General features: G+C 46.4%; 1 protein-coding gene across 4 annotated transcripts in view; it reads left to right on the forward strand.

Annotated features, from left to right (window-relative positions):
- The window catches only part of Schip1 (schwannomin interacting protein 1), a 154,329-nt gene that overhangs the window by 18,298 nt on the left and 116,138 nt on the right, over nt 1–19,893 (forward strand). The window contains exons 1-2 of one of the 4 annotated variants that reach the window (XM_034499914.2): nt 7,806–7,972; nt 8,487–9,164. In XM_034499914.2, coding sequence (XP_034355805.1) covers nt 8,505–9,164 — 660 coding nt within the window. In that variant the 5' untranslated portion in view covers nt 7,806–7,972; nt 8,487–8,504. Of the gene's footprint in view, nt 1–7,805; nt 7,973–8,135; nt 8,276–8,486; nt 9,165–19,893 lie in introns of those variants that run through there. The other 3 variants (XM_034499913.2, XM_076932494.1, XM_076932495.1) reach the window with 3 other exon arrangements.

Genomic DNA, 19,893 nt, shown 5'->3' on the forward strand with positions numbered 1-19,893 from the left:
ACCCAATGTACATACCTTCATCTGAAACTTTGGGTGAATTTGGATAAAATGAACGTCTTTCGAAAAGTTCACTTCAAACTTGACAGATATCTTCTAACTTGGCTGGGACACTTGGAGAGTGAAAACTTAGTGTTGACAGTTAGGCCAAGATAGCAGGGATGGAGCAGGACCATCCATGAGAAATAGCAGAGATGAAGCAGGACCAACCACACAAGATAGCAGGGATAGAGCAGGACCATCCACACAAGATAGCAGGGATGGAACAGGACCATCCATGAGAAATAGCAGAGATGGAGCAGGACCAACCACACAAGATAGCAGAGATAGTGCTGGGTCATCCATCCAGTATAGCAGGAATGGAGGAGGACCCTCCACATAAGACTTAGAAGATGCCAGTTCTTCAGCTCTGATTGCAGACTTAGACTGTGGGAGGCTAGAGCTAAGAACTGAAGTTCAAGTGATGATACAGAGATGGGTAAAGAATGAAGCTGCTTTTGGATTTGCATTTGAAGTTAACAATGATGCAATGAGTGCCCCAGCACTCCCTGTTGCCCCTAGTGCCCATTCTGTGCATCTGCCTGATTCAGGCATCCGGGTCACAGCACATGAAGCTTTAGCAGTTTCTAGGCTCAGACAATTTCATGCAGTTTCCATTTCACAAGGATGCTATTGGGCCAGAGAGCTGCACGGATGACCTCATCCATGAATGCAGGGCTGCTTAGAGCCAGTGCTAATGCTCTTGGAAAAGCTCCTTCCTGCTCCACAAGCTGTGTTCCCTGTGTATGGCATTGGCAATGGCAGCAGCCAAGTCATATCAGGAAGTGACCAGAACAGTTCTCACATCTCCGAGCCTCTTGCAAAGATGCTCTTTGGCAAGCATAAGATAGAAACACAAGACACAAGGCCTTCGAGGCAGCTTCTTGTTTACTGGGGCCAAATGATACCAGCTCCTGTGCCCATCACTTAGGAGGCTACTGTGAGCGCTTGGAGTAAGTGTACCTATAACTGTCCCCGGATTGTCCTTCATGATCTTCTGAGTTATACCTTCCAGTGATGCTCAAAAATGTTAGCTCAGGGTTGCTTCCAGACTTACTTTTCAACTTTAAGAACTTTAAGACTGTGGAAGATAATGGCAGAAAACTCCCACAAGAGGAAAGTTCTGGCAGTTGACTTAGTTCTTTCCATCTGAGGTATGGCCTTTTTAGAAGTATAGCATGCTCCCTTTCTTGTTCTTGTCAAAAGAGAGCAAATTTCTTACTAATGGAATCCCAGCATGTGCACTGCACGTTCCTAGAGGGTATAACTCACGCTGTTGTCTACATGAATAGTGTCAAATGGTCCCACCCATAGGGACTATTGTTCAGGTAAGGGCCTGATGGACATCTTTATGTGATGTTTCTCTGATAAAGATACCATCTTTGCTGCTCTTAGCCGTTTGGATCACTAATGCCTACAAACCATGCAGGGTAATCTTCATTATAAACATACATTCCCCCCTATTTCTGTAAATATCAAAACCGTTAGTCTAGGGGTCCTGTGGTCAGGTTTGGAAAACATGTTACTGGGTATATTTTGTAAGTACTATTGTCATTGGGGAATGTATACTGTACAATCACATCGTCTAATGGAAACTCAAAACCTTTACGATGTTTTCTTATTTGCTTTATGTATTCTAATTATTTGTGTGTGATGAGGGGGAGTGTGCCGTGGTATATGTGTGGAAGCCAGAGGGCAACTTTATGGAGTTGGTTCTCTTCTTCCACCTCTTCAGGAGCGAACACAAGTTGTCAGGTTTACACAGCAAATTCCTACACCCGATGAGCCATCTCTTGCTGGCCTAAGAGATGAGTTTTAAATAGACATTTCTATTAAAATATAGCACTGCCAATGGGGGAGGGAGAAACTACCATCTTAGATATACTGAAGCTCCATCTCTCTAATGTATACACAGATAAGCTAGTAAGTGAAAACTGACTCTTGGTGGAGATACCATGTACCCAAGACAACCTGCCTCGCCTGTTAGCAGACATACTTTTGTTTTGGATTAATGCACAAATGAACTTGTTATCTTTTTCTTTTTAACTTTATTGATTTTTTTGTGAATTTCACATTGTGTACCCCAATTTCACTCTTTTTTCTGTCCCCCTAATATCTGTCCTCAGCCCTTACAACACCCCCTTGCCAAAGGAGAATAAAATAGGATAAAAAGTTCTTGTTGTGGAAGCTGTGGTGTGTCACACCATAGACCACACATCTCTACTTGCAAATGTTCATTGCAATGAATCACTAGTTTGTTTCAAGGCCTCGGGCTTCTGCTATACCATCAATATTACATTCTCACTGGGACTCCTTTTAGATATCTTGTCATTGTCTGGTGTCATGGAGATCCTGCAGATCTGCACAACTGACCCTTCCTGTGCTCCAGCAGATCAGTAGATGTCGGAGTAGACCAACTCAAAGCCCTGGATCTGGGCCTGGGCCAAAGCTGAGTTGGTCAGCCTGCTCGCTCTCTGGAGCCGTCGATACCACAAGTACTAGTTCACCTAATGTTGCAGCCAGCAAGGGGTCAGTCAGCTCTCACCTGTACCTTAGCCACCAGGGCCAGCTCTACTGTGCTGCACAGGTGAGGTGCAGGGCCCATTCTTCCTGGTCCTACAGCTAGTAAGGGGAGGGGCCAGCTCTCCTGCTGTCCTGACTTCAGGGCCAGCTCTCCAGCCTGTTACCTGCAATAGTGAGGGGTAAAGGGGAGGGGGTGGGGCAGAAATGAGGCATCTTTTGATAAGAAAGGTGATAAAAAAGACTGAGAGACAATTTTGCATCCCATTTTCCATCTTTTCTAGGATGAAATCCGTAGGGTCTCTAGACTGGAAGAAGCCTGTTTTCTTCCAGACATTTAACCAAACCCTGCTATTTGCCAAATGCCTTCAACAGGCAGTCCGCCCTCTTTCATCTGCAAACTGTGGTCATAAAGTTGTTTAGAGACTGGGCTGGAAACAAGGCCCAGATGTTCTACATCTAGGACACTTCGTCCTACAGAGCGGTTCAGTATCCCCAGAGCTACACACAGGTGATGAAACAGCAGAACATCTGTGTCCTGAGTGTGACTTGCATGGAATTCACACAATAAAGATGAAACTAACCCTTCACTAGCCAACTCCTTGTTAGTATACCAGCCACAATGTAGAGAAAATTAAGTGTCAGTGCTAATTATTTCAGCACTAGCTTGGAGAATTTTTTTGCAAGTGTTTTGCCCTACTCACGCCCATTATAACACATGTATTTCAAACAGATCCTTTCTCAGATACTGCCTTCACAAGTTAAAATCCTGGAAACAGCACTAGCCCTGAGGGGCGTGGCCATCTCAGCCACACTGTTTTATTGTGGATCCAGTTTCCTACCTGTGACAAACAAAAACCCAAGCTGACCTTAAAGACAATTTTTTGAGGGGGGAGATAGGGGAGGAACTTATCACTTTAGCCGGCAGCAACATGATATTTCCTTTCCTGAAGCTATCTTTATTTTTTCTTTAAAACTTGTTTGTTTTTCAAGACAGAGTTTCTCTGTGTAGCTCTGGATGTCCTGGAACTTGCTCCAGACCAGGCTGGCCTCAAACTCAGAGATCTGCCCGCCTACCTCTTGGACTGGAATCCACCCCCCCCCCTTTTTTTTTTTTTTTTAAAGATTTATTATGTATGTGAGTGTTCTATTTGCATGTATGCCTTCATGACAGACGAGGGCATCAGACCCCATTAAAAATGATCCTGAGCTACTATGTGGCTGCTGGGAATTGAACTCAGGACCTCCAGAAGAACACCCAATGCTCTTAACTGATGAGCCATCTCTCCAGCTCCACCCATCAACACTTCTTATTTTATTTGTATGAGTGTTTTGCCTGCACTATGAATGTGTACCTCAGATATAACATGCTCCTGAAGGCCAGAAGAGGGAGATATTGTGAGCAACCTATAGATGCTGAAAATGGAATGCATCTCTCCAGCCCCTATAGTCTTCCTTTCACAGCTTAATATCCTAATTTGCTGAATATCGCTGAACTTAAGAGGCCAAGCACTGTACCAGCCAGCTTCCTCAAACACAAATACTGCCCACACAGTGATTCCAAGTAGGAGACAGAGCTAGCCTGAGAATGCTGCAAGGAGACCCTTTCTGACATTTTTCCCCCTAGTAAATTGATCCACCTGGGACCAAGGTCTACTGACCTTGTAGATGAGAGAATACGAATAAAAATTCTAAACCCAAACTACCCAGTGTCAAGATCTGGCTCAGCTGCCTACTTTACCAGTTTGTGACATTGGGCAAATTACTTAATATCACCGTCCTTGACCACTTCACATACAAATGAGCAGGAAAAGTTTCCTCGCAGAAATCTTGAGGACCAAAGAAAGAAAGTCTTTATGACTCAAACAACAAATGTCTATCAAGTCATTATTTCTTTCTCAGCCCTGCTGTTCACAGAGCTCAGAGTATCTTCTTTTCTACACCAGAATCCCATCCCACTTAAGGACTTTCAAATCACCATAGCAAGGTATAAAGATACAGTTACACTTTGTTTTTTAAGTAAGTTAGAACAAGAGTTTTCAGACTAGGTCTAAAATTTGGAACCTTTGGTTGAGGCCAATGATAAGCATGAAGGCCTGAACCACAGGCTCTCTCCTCTGGATTGTCTGAGCCTGTGTCACCACCCTGTTTTAGACCATTTGAGGAATCGAACTCAGGGCCTCTGGTATGCTAGATCAGCCTTCTAACCATTGAACTACACCTCTAGCACCCTAGAATAAAATACTCATAAAATAAACATTTCGTGAAACTTATATTTGTTTTTAAACAGATGTATGACATGGATTGTGATATAAAATGTAATTCTATGAGGCTACTAGAGAAGCAGATTAAACAGCAACACTGATAGCATGTATCACACCGCAGTGGATGCCATGGGCTCAGAGACGTGTCCTCTGATCTAAGTGAGCAGGAAGAATCCAAACCTTCCAGGAGGAGGTGTTATGTTGGCTGAGACTTATGATTAAAAAAAAAAAAAAGTTGGTTGGAAAAGTTGGAGGTGGTGATGGAAAGCAGACCCTTTAGAGGCAACCCTTGTGGAGTTTTGGTGGTCAGCCTTTCCTAGGCTGCATTCCTAGGAAGGCTACGCTTGGCTGCATACAATGGTCAGGACTACTTCAGAGTGCAGTACTTGTGAGGGCAGTTGGTGGTCAAAAGGGACTCTTAATCTAGGCAGAAATGACAACACTGGATTGACAGGGAAGGTTCTGGAAGTAGGCCTCTCCTCTTGTCCCATATTTCTGATGTCTGATTCACAGAGGTTTTAGGGCACAGATCTAAGGAAGAAGGCAGCAAACTAACTTGAGAGGAGCCTCCCTAAAGAGGAAGAAGACAGGACTTTTAGATCACTTTGCAAATCATTTCTCCACCCTACTGGACCTAACTGCTCACTATTGCTGTCTTGAAGTTGGCAGGCCTTCCTGTTCCAGAGTGGGAGCATTCTTGGCAGGGGGTGGAAGTCTGGAAACAGAATGGTAACTGGGCTGGCCAAGCACTTTCCATGGATAGAGGAGAAAAGGAGGCTTGGTACTTCCCATCTGATCCAGATTATCTGGTCAGAAAGTAATGTGAACGAACAGATACATTCCAAAATGTTTATCATGGTATTTGAAATGCCATGCATTTCTGACAGTGTATTTACCTTGCCAAATGTTTTAATTAGGTTTCATTTTACATTTCCTGATCACAGACCACAGAGCGGCCAGGGAGTTAGTGGGCCAGCTGTGTGGGTGGGTGGCTCCGGAGGTCCTGGTGCTTAAAAACTGGGCTGTCACTATAATGCTCCTGTCTGTCACTCCAGCTGACAAATATTTGTTCACTTGCATCTGCCACAGAGTACGTAGCTCCGTGTATGTGTGTGTACTGTATGCATGTGTGTATACACGTGAATGCAGGTATACCTGCCTGGGTAGGAATGTGTGAGGTCAGAGGTTGACATTGCCTTATGACGTCAGCTTATTTTGAAATTCTTTTTTCTCTGAACCTAGGGCTTGCAGTTTGGGGTAGCCTGACTCCCACTATCAGGGATCTGTCTGTCTTCATGTCCAACCCCAGCATATTGGGGTTACAGGCAGCACCCAGATCCTGGCTTTTATAGAAGGTACTTTACTGGCTAAGCCATTTCTCCAGCACTCGGGGTAGCTTTTTTGACCTAAGCTTGGTCATGACCCATGGTGATCTTTTGGGCAGTACTTGTGCCCATCTATGCCACAGAACACAGGACCACCTGCATACCTGTCAGCGGCAGCCAGCATTCTTCTGCACCCTCACATCAAAACATATTTGGGGCACTAAGCAGGCTGTTTACAGATGTTCATGTGAATTATATTTTAAGTCCTAACCAGTCCCTTTTGTCTGAAGCGCTGGACAGACCAGAGGCCTCTTTTCCTGTTATTCACAGGATTGCTGCTTCCAGACAAGGTTTGATTACATTTCCCGGCCAGGGGCTTACCTAAGAGAGGAAATCACTGAGACAAAGGGTCTCTGCACCAAGTCTCCCACAAGAGCCTTGATGGCTGGGTGGCAGCCACTCCCTACCCAGGAATCCCAAGTATGCCTCTGCTCCTCCATTTGGAGGGTGCCAAGCAAGGGTTGGGGTTTGGTCCAGACTAGTCCTGCTGGAATAAATTAGTTACAGGCCTAAATCTGGTAGTCCAAGGAAACTCTCCATTTCACTGTCGAGTTAAGCACGCTTCCATTCTCACCACAGAGGAGGCATTTCCTAGCTAACTTCTCACAGGGCAAGAGTGTTCAGAGGAAATATTTAGTCCTTAAAAGGTATGCTGCAACCCGTCCACGTCATCCAAGCGAATAGTTTCACATCATCCAAACTTCTTCCTAAAAAGAAGGGTTGGCAAGTTCAGGTAGCCCGTGTATGGTCTTGGAAACTTTCCCATAGATTTTTAAAAAAATTATTATTATTCAATTCCCTGAAAAAAAAAAAAAAAAACAACCAAGTAAGCAAAGCCAACCAGTGTACTAGGTGCACCACCACTCGGGTCTTTCTCCTTTACAATCTTCTGGGTCGGTTCTGTTGGAAGGGATGTCTGGCCCCACCTTCAGGGTAGATCTCCACCCCACTTCCTGACCTCCACGTTCGCTCACACCGTCCCTGCTCACACTCTATCTCCTAGCGGTACACACACCTCGCTGAGGTCACCCTCAGTGCCGCTGGGAAGGGGAAGGAAATATGAGCAAAAGCAACAGGTTCCACCCACTGCCTGAACTTGGAAGTGGATATCAGGGCGCGGTGAAGGAGAGGAAGCGGGTATGGGGAAGGTAGAAAGGAAATGACAGGGTCTGACCACTGGTCACTTGAGCTCCTACGAGGCTTGTGTATTTGCTTGTGAGGATGACAGGAGGTCCTTCTCAGGGTCACTTGGGGACTTCCCCGTGGACTGGGAGGTATCAGGTCCGCGTGGCCCTGCAGGAGGCTTTGCTTGGGTAAAGCGCTCAGCCAAGAGGCCTTGAGGTGCGTTCGGCACAGATCCCTTCCCCAGGGCGCGGTCCTTACACACGGCGGGGGCAGTGAGCCGAGCGCCCGTACCCTCCCTCCGCCCTCGCCTCTCCGCGCTCTCCTAGCCGGCTTCTAGCTCCAGCCTCCGGCGGGGAAAACCGGACGAGCGGACTGCGCCGCACCCCGCAGCCTCTGGGCATGCTCCGTGGCGGGACCCGGTCTGCCGCCGTCGCCGGGAGGGCGCGTCTTCCCTTCTCCAGGGCGGCGGCGCCTGCAGCGACACCGGGCCCCGGACACCTTTGGCGGAAGCAAGCTCTGAGGGGGAGCCATCCTGCTGGGGCGTGGGCCGACAGCGCCCCCGTGCCCATCCTTTCCGAGTGGGGCTGACCGAGGAGGCGCGCAGGCGGGATATGCCCAGCGACTACTGCAGTTCCTTAGAAAGTAAAGCTGAGCTCGCCCGGCGCGGGGCTCCCAGCGGCCGCCGGGAGGGGGCGGGGCGGGGCGGGGCCAGCTTGGGGGTGGTCCCAGTGCCCCCGCGAGGTGCGAAATCAGATTCAACCTCCCTCTAGGGTCCCGCCCCCAGGGAATCAGAATTCAGTGGGAAAGTGTTTGGGAGAATCCTTGGGGCGGAGTGCTAGGGGCGCGCCTGGCGTCAAATGGTTAACACAAAGTCCGCGCGCGCCCCTGGGCTATGAGGGTGAAAAGTGCGCGCCCGTGGCTGCGCACCCCTTTGCTAATTTGCGGGTTAGTTAACCGGAGGAAGTCAACTTGTGCGGGGAGGGGTGGAGGCCGCTCAGGCTGCTGCTGGCTCCCGCCCCAAGGCCTCTTAGGGCGATCGCACCTCACGGCTGGCCGGCGCCGCGCGCGGGGAGGTCGGGGTGGGCAGCGGGCGGCCGGAGCAGCAGGCTCAACCCGGCCACTTACTCTTTCTGCCTCCTCCTCCCCCCCCCCCCAGGATTACCGAGAGGATGGGATGGATCTAGGCAGTGACGCCGGCAGCAGCAGCAGCAGCCGCGCCAGCTCACAGTCCAACTCCACCAAAGTGACCCCTTGCTCCGAGTGCAAATCCTCATCGTCGCCGGGGGGTAGCTTGGACTTAGTGTCTGCTCTGGAAGACTATGAAGAACCCTTCCCGGTCTACCAGAAGAAGGTGATTGATGAGTGGGCTCCGGAGGAGGACGGGGAGGAGGAGGAAGAGGAGGACGATCGAGGGTATCGGGATGACCGCTGTCCGGCCCGAGAGCCAGGGGACGTGAGCGCCAGGATCGGCAGCAGCGGGAGCAGGAGCGCCGCCGCCACTATGCCGTCCCCGATGCCTAACGGCAACCTCCATCCTCACGACTCCCAAGACCTCAGGCACAATGGCAACGTGGTGGTAGCCGGCCGGCCGAATGCCTCCCGGGTTCCCCGGAGACCTATCCAGAAGACCCAGCCTCCTGGGAGCCGGCGCGGAGGCCGGAACCGGGCATCTGGGGGGCTCTGTCTTCAGCCTCCGGACCGCGGGACGCGCGTCCCGGAAGAGCCCCCTGCGCCCCCAATGGACTGGGAGGCGTTGGAAAAGCATCTGGCCGGGCTGCAGTTCCGGGAGCAGGAGGTGCGAAACCAGGGTCAGGCGAGGACCAACTCCACCTCTGTAAGTTGGCCCGGGTGCGTGCCCACGCGCGCACACCCGCGTACACACCTCACGCGCAGCCCACACGCCCCTTCTCCGCGCTCTCGCCGGTGATGGCCCCATTCATCCTTCCCGAGGGTGGGGGCTGGGCCGGAGAGCCTGCCTCCTGTTCCCCTAGGGTACGCTTGCTCTGTCTGTGAGCTGTCTGGGTTTACAGGATGGGCGGAGAGAAGGGAGGGGCAGCCAGAGGGCAGCAGAAAGTCGGGTTAGAGGAACCCGCGACTCATTTTGATGGAATTACTTATGGAGACTAGGTTGTGAGTCACTTGCCTGAAAATAAATCTAGGGAGATTTCCTGACCTAAGTCAGTGCCTGCGGGGGCTATTTCACACTATAATAGTTGGGGCTTTGTGCATCCTCTTGGGTCTTCCAACGTTGCCACTCACGTCTCGCCCTGAGCCAGTGCACAAGCACGCAGTCGCCTGCCCACACCTCAGATCTGGCAAGCGCGTGTGTTCCATCCCGGCTCCTGGGTTTGGATGGATTAAAGGTCCTCCTCTGACTTTTCTTCCTTGAAACCTGAGCGATTGCTGACCTGGAGGAACTGGGTGAATTGAACTGCCAGGATGAGGGAGGGGCTTGCTGCCTCTGCCTGACTCTCTCCCTGTAGGCGAATCCCTTCTTGTTTTGATAAAAGAACCACTTACAGTTCCTTACCGGAGGCTACTGCCTCAATTCTGGAAAAGCCAGACAGGGAGGGGTGCTAGCGTGCAGCGGAAGGAGGGAGGGAAGGAGGACTGCATCTATAATAAGCTCAGGCAGGTTTGTACTTGTCTCAACATTTTTTTTTCTCCTGAGAGGAGAGCAGATAAATGACTTTAAAAGAAAGGCATCATGAATGTAGCTCTCCCTTTATCACTGTTTGAGATAAAGCAACAGTTGTAATTTGAAATCATTAGCAAGATATCCCTAAATAGGGCTGAAGGGCACAGTTTAAATGAGCTGCCTTCTGTGTGTGACAGCTGTGTGGCAGTGTAGGAAAATGCTTGCCTCGCAGGTGTAATTTGGCTACTCTGAGTCTCCCAGGCTCCTGGAAATTGGGTGCATGCACTTCTGACTTCAGGGGTGAGAGTGGTAACAGGGTTTCACAGAGAAATTGGCACAGTGTCTGTCAGCGCCTTTGGTTGACAGAGCCCATTGGTTAGCGTCCCTTGAGAGATTACCTATTAAATTAACACACTTGTTTTAATCCCAGCCGTTTCAAAGTGTACCATGTCACCAACAGACGTGGAATCTTCCCATTGCAGCCAATGCTGTTTCCCCATTAAACTCCCAGGATTTGAGCAATGATTGAAGATAAGCTGTTACATTGCCGTAACTGGGCTGAGAGTCTGGTAAGGTGAGATAGGGTAGACTGTCTGCCCTCTGGGAATTTGACATTTAAGGACTGGCCCAGACAGAACCCTTCTCAACCCAGTGCTTACACATTCTCATTATTGTGGGCAGCCTTTAAAACCTAAGGTACTCCTTCCTTCCTTCAGCAATTTGGAGTTTCTTCCTCCTTGTTCCCAGATTCCCAGGCTCCCAGCTCTTCTAAAAATGTGTGTGTGCTCTTGTTATTTTTAGAAGTCATTGCACTTTTTTTTAAAGTTTAAAGAAGTTTAAAGAACACACACACACACACACACACACACACACACACACACACGTATGTTGCGGTAAGGGATATGCACATGTCGTGGTTCACATGTGGAGGTCAGAGAAAAACCTTTGAGAGTCTCTTCTTGTGGACCCCGAGGATTAAGCACTGGTCATGAGGTTTGATGGTGCTTTAACATGCTGAGCTGTGTCAGAAGGCCCGTTTTGGTTTGTGTTTGAATAAAGTTATTACTACATGTTTGCTTAGGATGGTGCTTTCAAACGAAGATCTCTATGAACTCTCCTTAATGCTTAAAAACATTGTAGTACATACATACACAGTTGCAGAAAGCCAGGTGATTGCTATGGCTTTCAGTTTTGTGTATGCACTGTATGGTCATCTAAAGTTTGTTACTTTGGGTTTCTGTTATAAAAAGTTTTGAAAACAGCATTTAAATTCTATGTATCATTGCCTGGAGTAAGCAACAGGGTGGTCGGGAGCTGGAGAATAGCAAATCATTGGTGTAGAAAGCCTGCCTCTGAAGGAGGCAGTCTAGTCCACTGGATTGTGCTACTCTTTAGAATGTTGTATGGCAACACATTAACAGGGCTGGGTGCATCGTGAGCAGGAGGCTGTAAAATACAGGAGAGAGGCCAGGTTCTCTTTACTGTATAATCTAAGAGCCACCTCAGGGATTTGTCCTTGCTGTTACGTCTTCAGTTGCTCTATTGGTTTGGTTCCATGACTCTTCCAGACTGTTCAGCTCTCATCAGCTCTGAGTGATTATTCCTGCTGCTCTCTTCCTACAGCAGAGCAACAGTGCCCCTCATCCTACCCCCTACCCTTGGCTCGTTTCCTAGTGCTAGCACTAGTCTTGTTTGTTCAAGACTTATGGGTGATATCTCATTCAAATGACCATTATATTGGTGCTGGGAACTGAACCTAGGTCCTCTGGATTTTGAGATAGGCTGTATGTAGCTCAGGCTGGCTACATGAGGTTCTCTATCTGGCAGAAGCTGGCCCTGAATTCATGTTCGTCCTTCATCTGCTTCCCAGGTGCTGTGATTACAGGTGTGCACCTGCTGTGCCATGGTGCCTGGGACAGTGCCTGAGATGTTTAAGGGTCTCATCTATTCAGTGAAGGAAGAAGCGTTTATAGCATCCACGTATCCCAGACTTTACCCAAAGTCCCCACCGTACAACTGAGAACAGAGGGCCTGAGATGCTGTGTGATTTGTCTGAGGTACCCATGAGAAGCCTTGTGAAATGGTTTTGATTTTTGTGTGAAAGGGTATTCTTTTTTATTTTTCCTTCCCACATAGGAGTGATTTCCTCCTCTTTTATACTTTAAATACTTGGAGATAGAAAGGATAGAGTACCTCCCTCCCTGAAATAAATTAAAAGACTTTTTTGTTTTGTTTTGCTTTGCTTTTCAAGAGAGGGTTTCTCTGTGTAGCAGTCTTGGCTGTTCTGAAACTTGCTTTGTAGACCAAGCTGGCCTCGAACTCAGAGAGATCCACCTGCCCCTGCCTCCTAATCCTAACCCTGAGTTCTGGGATTAAAGGCATGTGCCATCATACCCATTATTAAAAGACTCCTTGACGACAAGACCTCTGTTGAAATTCCTCAGCAGTGAGGACAGAAGTAATCTAAGAAACCATCAATCCCACTGCTTCAGAGTCTCTCCTCACAGGCAGAGTTGGGTTAGGTTTGCTGACACTGCTGGGCTTCTGCAGAGCTACATAGTAATGAGATCCAGAGTTCCTCTCTCCAGGTCCTATGTCCTGCTTCTCAGCTTCAACACCAAAGAAAGACTGAGGTCTCAGAAGTGACTTGACTTTTAGGCTTTCCTGATCCTGGAAAGAGTTAGGGCCAAGTTTAAAACATACCATGTGCATGTAGAGCTTAAAACCCCAAGCTGACCTTTGTGTGTGGAGTTCAGGGACTTCACCCCTCCCCTGGTGCTGATGGAGGGATGTGAGCTAGGCTGCTAGAGAGATTCTGGGGCCATAACTGGGAAATCCCTGAATCACCTGGGTGGAAGCACGCTGGTGGTCGACTCCTACCAACTTCTAGGTGCTGGAGGCTCCTTCACAAACCTCCACCGAATCAGGTGGTCCAAGCCCAACAGCAAGTTGAAACTATTCTGCATCTCTGTCTCTGGTGGCTCACCTTGGGCTTGTCACATATGAGGAGGCTCAGGAGTGCTATCTCTCTACCACAAGTACCCTGAGATGGCTGTCCCTAGCAGGATTGTGCCCGCCCATGTGTCCTCTTACCAGGGCTTATCTTCCCTTTTGGGTGGGCTAGTTCTTGATGAACGCTAGGGCCAGACACAGACTAAAAATTGTTCTGAACATTGGTGGTTTTGATCCTAGATGAGAGCCTTTATCCCGAAAGCTCTCATCTCTCTCTCTTGACAGCTGCCTTCTGCATCTATCTCTAGGTTTTAGTTTAATACTGCCACACTTATTTTTTTTTCTTTCGTGTGTGTGTGTGTGTGTGTGTGTGTGTTGTGTGTTTCGTTTTGGAGACAGGGTTTCTCTGACAGCCCTGACTGATCTGAAACTCACTCTGTAGACCGTGCTGGCCTTGAGCTCAGAGATCCACCTGCCTCTGCCTCCCAAGTGCTGGGATGGAAGGTGTGCACAACTGCCAGGCACCACTCACTTACTTACACACCTTTCACATAGGTGGGATATGGTACGTCATTTCAGGACTCCTTGGACCCTTTACATAGGTGGAGTATGGAATGGCCCAGTGCCCCAGTGTGTCTTTTCACTGGTCTTGTTATGAGGGCTTTTCTCCTTTGGTATGTGTAATCTTTCATGTTTAACCTGTTTCTGGAAACTCTGCTCTTGTTTCCCCATCTTGTATATTCTCTAAAAGCAGATTTGTTAGGCTGGGCATTTGGCTCCTTGGGTAAAGCCAGATATGGTAGTCCATGCGTGTGATCTCAGCCTCCCACTGTGGGATGGGAGCTGGAGACAGGAGAATTGCCAGAAGCAGGTGGGCTGACTAGCATGGAATACATAGTATTGAACAAGGGAAAGCCTGGCTCACATGACATAGGTAGGGAAGACTGACAGCTGAGGTGGTCCTCACTAGCACACGTGCCCAAACTCATACACACACACACACACACACACACACACACACACTCCTTGCCCCATATTTAAGGCAGTCTAGCTGAGGTAGAAGATGAATTGCATAAGTGATAATGTAAATTTGAATGTTTTCTATAATACTTATGTAACTTTTGACACAGCTGTGTAATCACTGACCTGATTTCTGTACTATGAATTGACTTGCATCTTCAGATACTTGTATTCCTTAGTCATCTGGTGATCGGCACCTGGATTAATTCTAGTTTTTTGCTATTCTAAGTAAAATTACTATGCCGGTTATACATAAATCTTTATGTGAACTTTCATCCCATTTCCTTTAGGTACATATGGGAGAGTGGGACTGGATCATATAGTTGGTATACTTTCAGCTTCCTGAGAAGCTGCCTTCTCCTTCCAAGAAGCATCATTTTAGATGGCCAGTGCCTTGATGCTTTAATTTTTTTATAATTTATTTGTTTGTTTATTCTGTATGTGTTGTGTGTATGTGTTGTGTGTATGTCTGTATATGTGTGTGTATGTGTCAATGACTGTGTACACATACATGTGTTTTGTATGTGTACCACCATATGGGTTCCAGAGGTCAAACTCAGGTCATCAGGCTTGGTGACAAGTGCCCTTACCTGCAGAGCCATCTCCTGGGCACCGTGGTCATTGTCATGGCTCTTACACCACTGACTAGAACTTTGGCTCCCCTCCTAGCAGCTAATCTATATCATTTGAACTTTTGGCTTTTCCAGGACATTTCTATTCAGGTTACTGGGAAGGCTGTAACATCTAACCAAACTCATTCTGCCATTGTTCCAAAGAAGAGAGGTATCTCCTTTTTAAAAATTAGATAAGGGTTCTAGTTATAGACCCCACCCTTTTAAAATGCAGTTTTATTATACTATTATGTCCTTGACAGGTATATTTTCCTCATTTAATAAGAAGTTAAGAATTATTTTAATTGATACATTAATTGAAAGTAAACTCTCCTAATAAGGTTATTTCTAAAGTACTTAAAAATAATTTGTCTTTTTATTTGTTTACACTGTTAGCTAGTAGCAAACTTTAAATTACCTACATTTCTCCTTAGAAAAGTGCTAATTACCAGTAATAGTCAATGTATTGTTCTGTAAGAATTACAACCCAGTTATTCTGCACAATGCTACAGAAGTAACTAAATGACTGAATGGTTTTTCCCTTAGTTACTTGGGAGCTATGGTTAAGTTATACAAATTCCTGTTTTATAGACTGAAATAAAGGTGGTTCAATGGAAAGGGTGCTTACCATCAAGACTGATGACCTGAATTTGATCTCCTGGAAGGAGAGAAGATATAGACCCACACAATACGTACAACATATACATCATACATATATGTACCCACACATAATAATAGTAATGAGAAAGTGTATATATATACATATATATATATACATACATATATATATGTATGTATATATATATATACACACACACACATACACATATACATAAATACATATTCTGTTATATAACCTTGGTTGTCCTAGAACTCACTATATAGACCAAGCTGGCCTCAAACTTGGAGGTCCTTCTGCCTCTGCCTCCATAGTGTTGGCAAAGGTGTGTGGAGCTATACCCAGCTTGAAAAAGAAGGTTTTTTTTTTTTTTAGATATAAAAGAAAAATATTCAGGCTCTAAACACACTAGCTTGCCAGAATTAAAGCCTCAGCTTAGTTGTAGGGTTCTGCTCAAGGTCCTGAGTTCAGTACTTACCAAGACTTGTAGGGTCCTTGTCTAATCGTGTTCGAGGTCCTGGGTTCAATACTTAACAATGGAGAAAAGAAATAGATTTAAGGAATACCCAAAGTAACAAACTTTTATAAATATAATATTTTTATTCTTTGAAAATTTTGTACAACGTGTTTTGAGCATATTCACAAACACCCCAATTTTGTGCTCACTCTATTGAGTATAATTTGGGCTGCCCACATACTCCTGAGTGTGGGGCCATCACTGGAGCATGGTCGACTTGCCAGGGGTCTCACTCTGAAAGAAAACTGGCCCTCCCTCCCTCCCTCCCTCCGAAGTCCTTAGCTGCTCACAGTCCTCAGTGAGGGATGGAGCTCACCAATCTATTAGTGGATATTTTGTTATGAACTAAAACATAAAACAAAAGTACAGAAAGAAAAAAAAAACAAGCAAACAAGAAAAGGCTTTATAAAACATTTGTAAAACATAAAGTATTTGCAAGCCTAGTGTGGTAACACATGCCTGTGATCCAGTAGTTAGAAGTTCAAGGCACGAGGATCACACAAGTTTGAGGCTAGCTCACTTAGGAGTCTCTAAAGTCAAGGCATGACCCAAGTTCCTTTGAAATGGATTCAGCAGGTGCTACTGGATGAGAAATGAGAAATTCAGTGGGTATCTGGGACCTGCAGGCCAAAGACCCTGAGCTGAAGCAGGCCAGGATCCAAGGCTGCTGTTGAACAGCAGGGCCTGTGGAGGGAGGAGGAGCTTAGGTCAAGGAAGCTGCAGCACTGAGGTGAAGAAGGAGACCGGAGGTAAGCGCACTGTCCTTCAGAACAGGTGCAGTGTGTTGGATAATTTCTTGCTTTTGTGTCACATCCAGGAAATCCAGGAATCCAGGAAAACTTCTACATGAACCGATAGCAGTGCCTGATGTGAGGGTTGGCACTGGAGATACTGGTGTGGACTAGAATGCCACCACAGGGCTGGAGCTGTGTGCTTCTGAAAGGCATTAGATTATCGGCTCTGTGCTGTAGAAGGTCAGTGGACTCTGTAGAGAGCCGCAAATCTGGCCCTTTGTAAAGACTTAGCACTAAAAGGTACTCTTCTTTGCCTCCTAGAAATGCAATGCATATTAGTTGTCTGCTTTTCCTATTCTCGAAAACAACAGGCATCTATGTTGACTTTTTGGTTTTTTGGTCTAGTAGGTAAATATGGCAATTCTTTGAAGAAGGAAAAAAAAAAGGATCAAATTGTTCTCAGAGGCTTTATCTGTGAAAAATAGTGAGCAGTGTTCTGTAGCTCTGCGAAGCATCAGCCAGCCTTATGTTAGTCTGTTCTGGTTAATGAGTGCTAACACACTTACCCAGGCTGCCTTCGGATTAGCGGAATCCAAATCACTAGGTGATAGGGCGCAAGAACTTGTTACTTGCCTTTTGGTATATTAATAGTCATTTAGAAGTAAGATTTGCGCATGCATTAACAAGAAGTATTTGTGATTTGTGAGGTCCACGAAATAGTCTAAATCGGGACACTTGGCTTAGTCAGAATATGGGTGAGAGCGAAGAATAGAAAAGTGGCCATAAGGAGAGGGAGGCATGTGTGAGGTTTCTGTTTCCTGTATGATGCTTCTGGATTTTCCAGCGATTTGTTTTTAACTTCTAATTAGTTTGCTTTGTACCATGACAAAAATTTTTCAGACCTATTTTTAAAATGTATACATTTTCAGGGTTTGAGCAAAACTAAATCTCCCACCCTTTATATCTTTAACTCGTTTCATTTTTATGTTTCTTTGTCTCATTAATTTAGAATTAGCACCTAAATTAACGTGTTCCGTTATGAAATCACCATGTCGCTTTGTTCTCCATGATCTTCCTTCCCACCCCCTCCTGCTCAACCCTTCCCCTCCCCACAGCTCTCTCTGCTTTCCTGTCCCTTCTACTCCACTCCACGTCTTTTTTCTCCTCTATTTAAGATCTTTTCTCTTTCTTGTGGTCTCCTTTCTAGTTTCATGACTTAGCTTCCTACGCATGCACGCACGCACGCATGCACGCACGCACGCTCCCTCGCTCGCTCCCTCGCTCCCGCACACCATGATCGTGATACTTCTCATTTCCACCCATTTTCCTGCAGGTGTCATGGTTCCATTTTGCTCCGTGTCTGAATAAAACTCCATTGTGTGTTTATACATCCCTTTGTCCATCCTGTATTGATGGCCACCTAGGCAAGTTCCATTTCTTAACTACTGTGACACTAGTTAAAGCAGCAGCAGCAGCAAACACTTGCGAACAACGTCTCCACGGCAGAAGACAGGGTCTTTTGGGTGTATACCCATGAGGGGTGTAGCTGGCTCGTATGGTAGTTCTCTTATCTTTTCTGGGGGAAACCCCGTCTAGTCCATAGTAGCTGTACCAGTTTTCACTCCAACTAGCAGTAAGTAAAGGTTCCTCTTTCCCCGTCACGTCTTCCACAGCATGTTTTGTTGTTTCCTTGGTGGTAGCCGGGCTGACTAGGGTTAAATAGAATCTTGAACAAGTTTCCATTTGTATTTCTGGATGACTAAGCATGTTGAACATTTTTGGTAATATTTGGTCTTGTGAGAAGTGCCACATATATTATAGCCCATATATTAGTGGGATATTTTGTGGGTCTCGGTGTTTATATCTGATCTACCTATTGACAGCACCACCTCTGGTCTGATGTATTTGATGTGCATTTCCTCTTAGTCTGTACGTTGTATGTTCAAACTCCTGATAGTTTCCTTTGCTGTGCAGAAGCATTTCAAATTCATATAGTCTAATTTGTAGTATTTGGGGTTCTCTCTTGTGACCCTGGAGTCCTTTTCAGAGAGTTCTTGTATGTTCCTGAATCCTGGAGTGTTTCCCTCTAACAGTTTTCAGTGTTTCAGGTTTTAAATCAAGGTCTTTGAGATGCAGATCTGATTTCTCTCCCTGCCTGTGGAAACCTAGTTCTCCCAGCGCCATCGCCATCGGTGATGACTGGCTCGGTAGTATGAGTTCGGATATTGTGATACGGCCAGCATTGTTCTGACTGCTTAGCACTGCTTTTGTTATTGAGGTCTTTTGGATTTCCAAATGAATCCTGGGATGTCGTCTCTAATTCAGTGAGGACCGTCTGTCATTGGAATTTTCCTGTAGACTGTTTTCAGTGGTGTAGCCATTTTTACGATATCCGCTGTAGTCAATGAGCATGACGGGCCTTTTGTAACCAGTGATCTGTTAGTGTTTTATTGTGTTAATTTGTGTCTTAAAGGGCATTAGTTAGCAGCTGATCTCTGAAATATTACCAGTTCAAAGGCTTTATTTTTTTCTGTATTCCAAGAGAGGTGAGTGATCTCTTCGAAACTCCTGAGGGATAGCTTAGCTATTTTCATGATTGGCTTTTGTTGTTGTTGATTTGTTTGGTCCTTGTTTCACAAAATACTACAACCCCCCCCCAAACAAACAAACAAACAAACAAACCCTTTATGAAGCAGGCGCGTGTTGAGATAGAGATGGTGGCTTCATGGTTAAGAGCATTGGTTGCTCTTCCAGAGGACCAGGGTTTGATTCCCAGCATCCATCCACATAGAGGCTAACAACAGTCTGCACTCTAGTTTCGGGGATCTCGTGCTCTCTTCTGTTCTTCCTCAGACACTGTATGTGGTACACAGACATGCAGACAAAACAACCATACATATGGGGAAAAAAACTAAAAATAACATAAAATTTAAAAAGGTATGTGGGTTAGGCTTTCCTAGGTGAAACAGGCAAAAGATGTACCATTCCCTTTAGGCGGATGATGTTGGTTTTCAGGATGCATAGGGCAGAAACTCAGCGTCCCCTATCTCTGTAGTGTAGCAGCCAGGCCTAGACACAGTGGCCTGCCTACCAGTGTCTTCCCAGGCACTCAGCAATAATATCCAAACATCCTTCCACTGAAGGAAGGCCTTTGGCCTTCCTGTTTATTCCCTCAACCCTTGGGCAGGTTACCTTTCTGTGTTTTCTCCTAAGTCCCTGAGAAAATGGCTTACCTCCCATGGGGCACTTCTGGTAGCCAGTACCCTTTGTCAGGTCTCCTCTCAGGATGGCAGCTCTTCTCCCTGACCAGGAGCTATGGGCAGGGTCTGCTTGCTAATGTGTGGGTAACAGGCATGCTGGGAACAACAACAGCAAAAGGTAAGTTGTTGTAGTTCCTAAGCTGGTGATCTGATTCTGTTTCCTTCTTTTGCCACAAATGGAAAGAGCTTGGTTGTCTAAAAACATTGAAAGG

This window comes from Arvicanthis niloticus, chromosome 4 (genome assembly GCF_011762505.2).
Source record: "Arvicanthis niloticus isolate mArvNil1 chromosome 4, mArvNil1.pat.X, whole genome shotgun sequence".
In the NCBI taxonomy this organism is placed as follows: Eukaryota; Metazoa; Chordata; class Mammalia; order Rodentia; family Muridae; genus Arvicanthis; species Arvicanthis niloticus.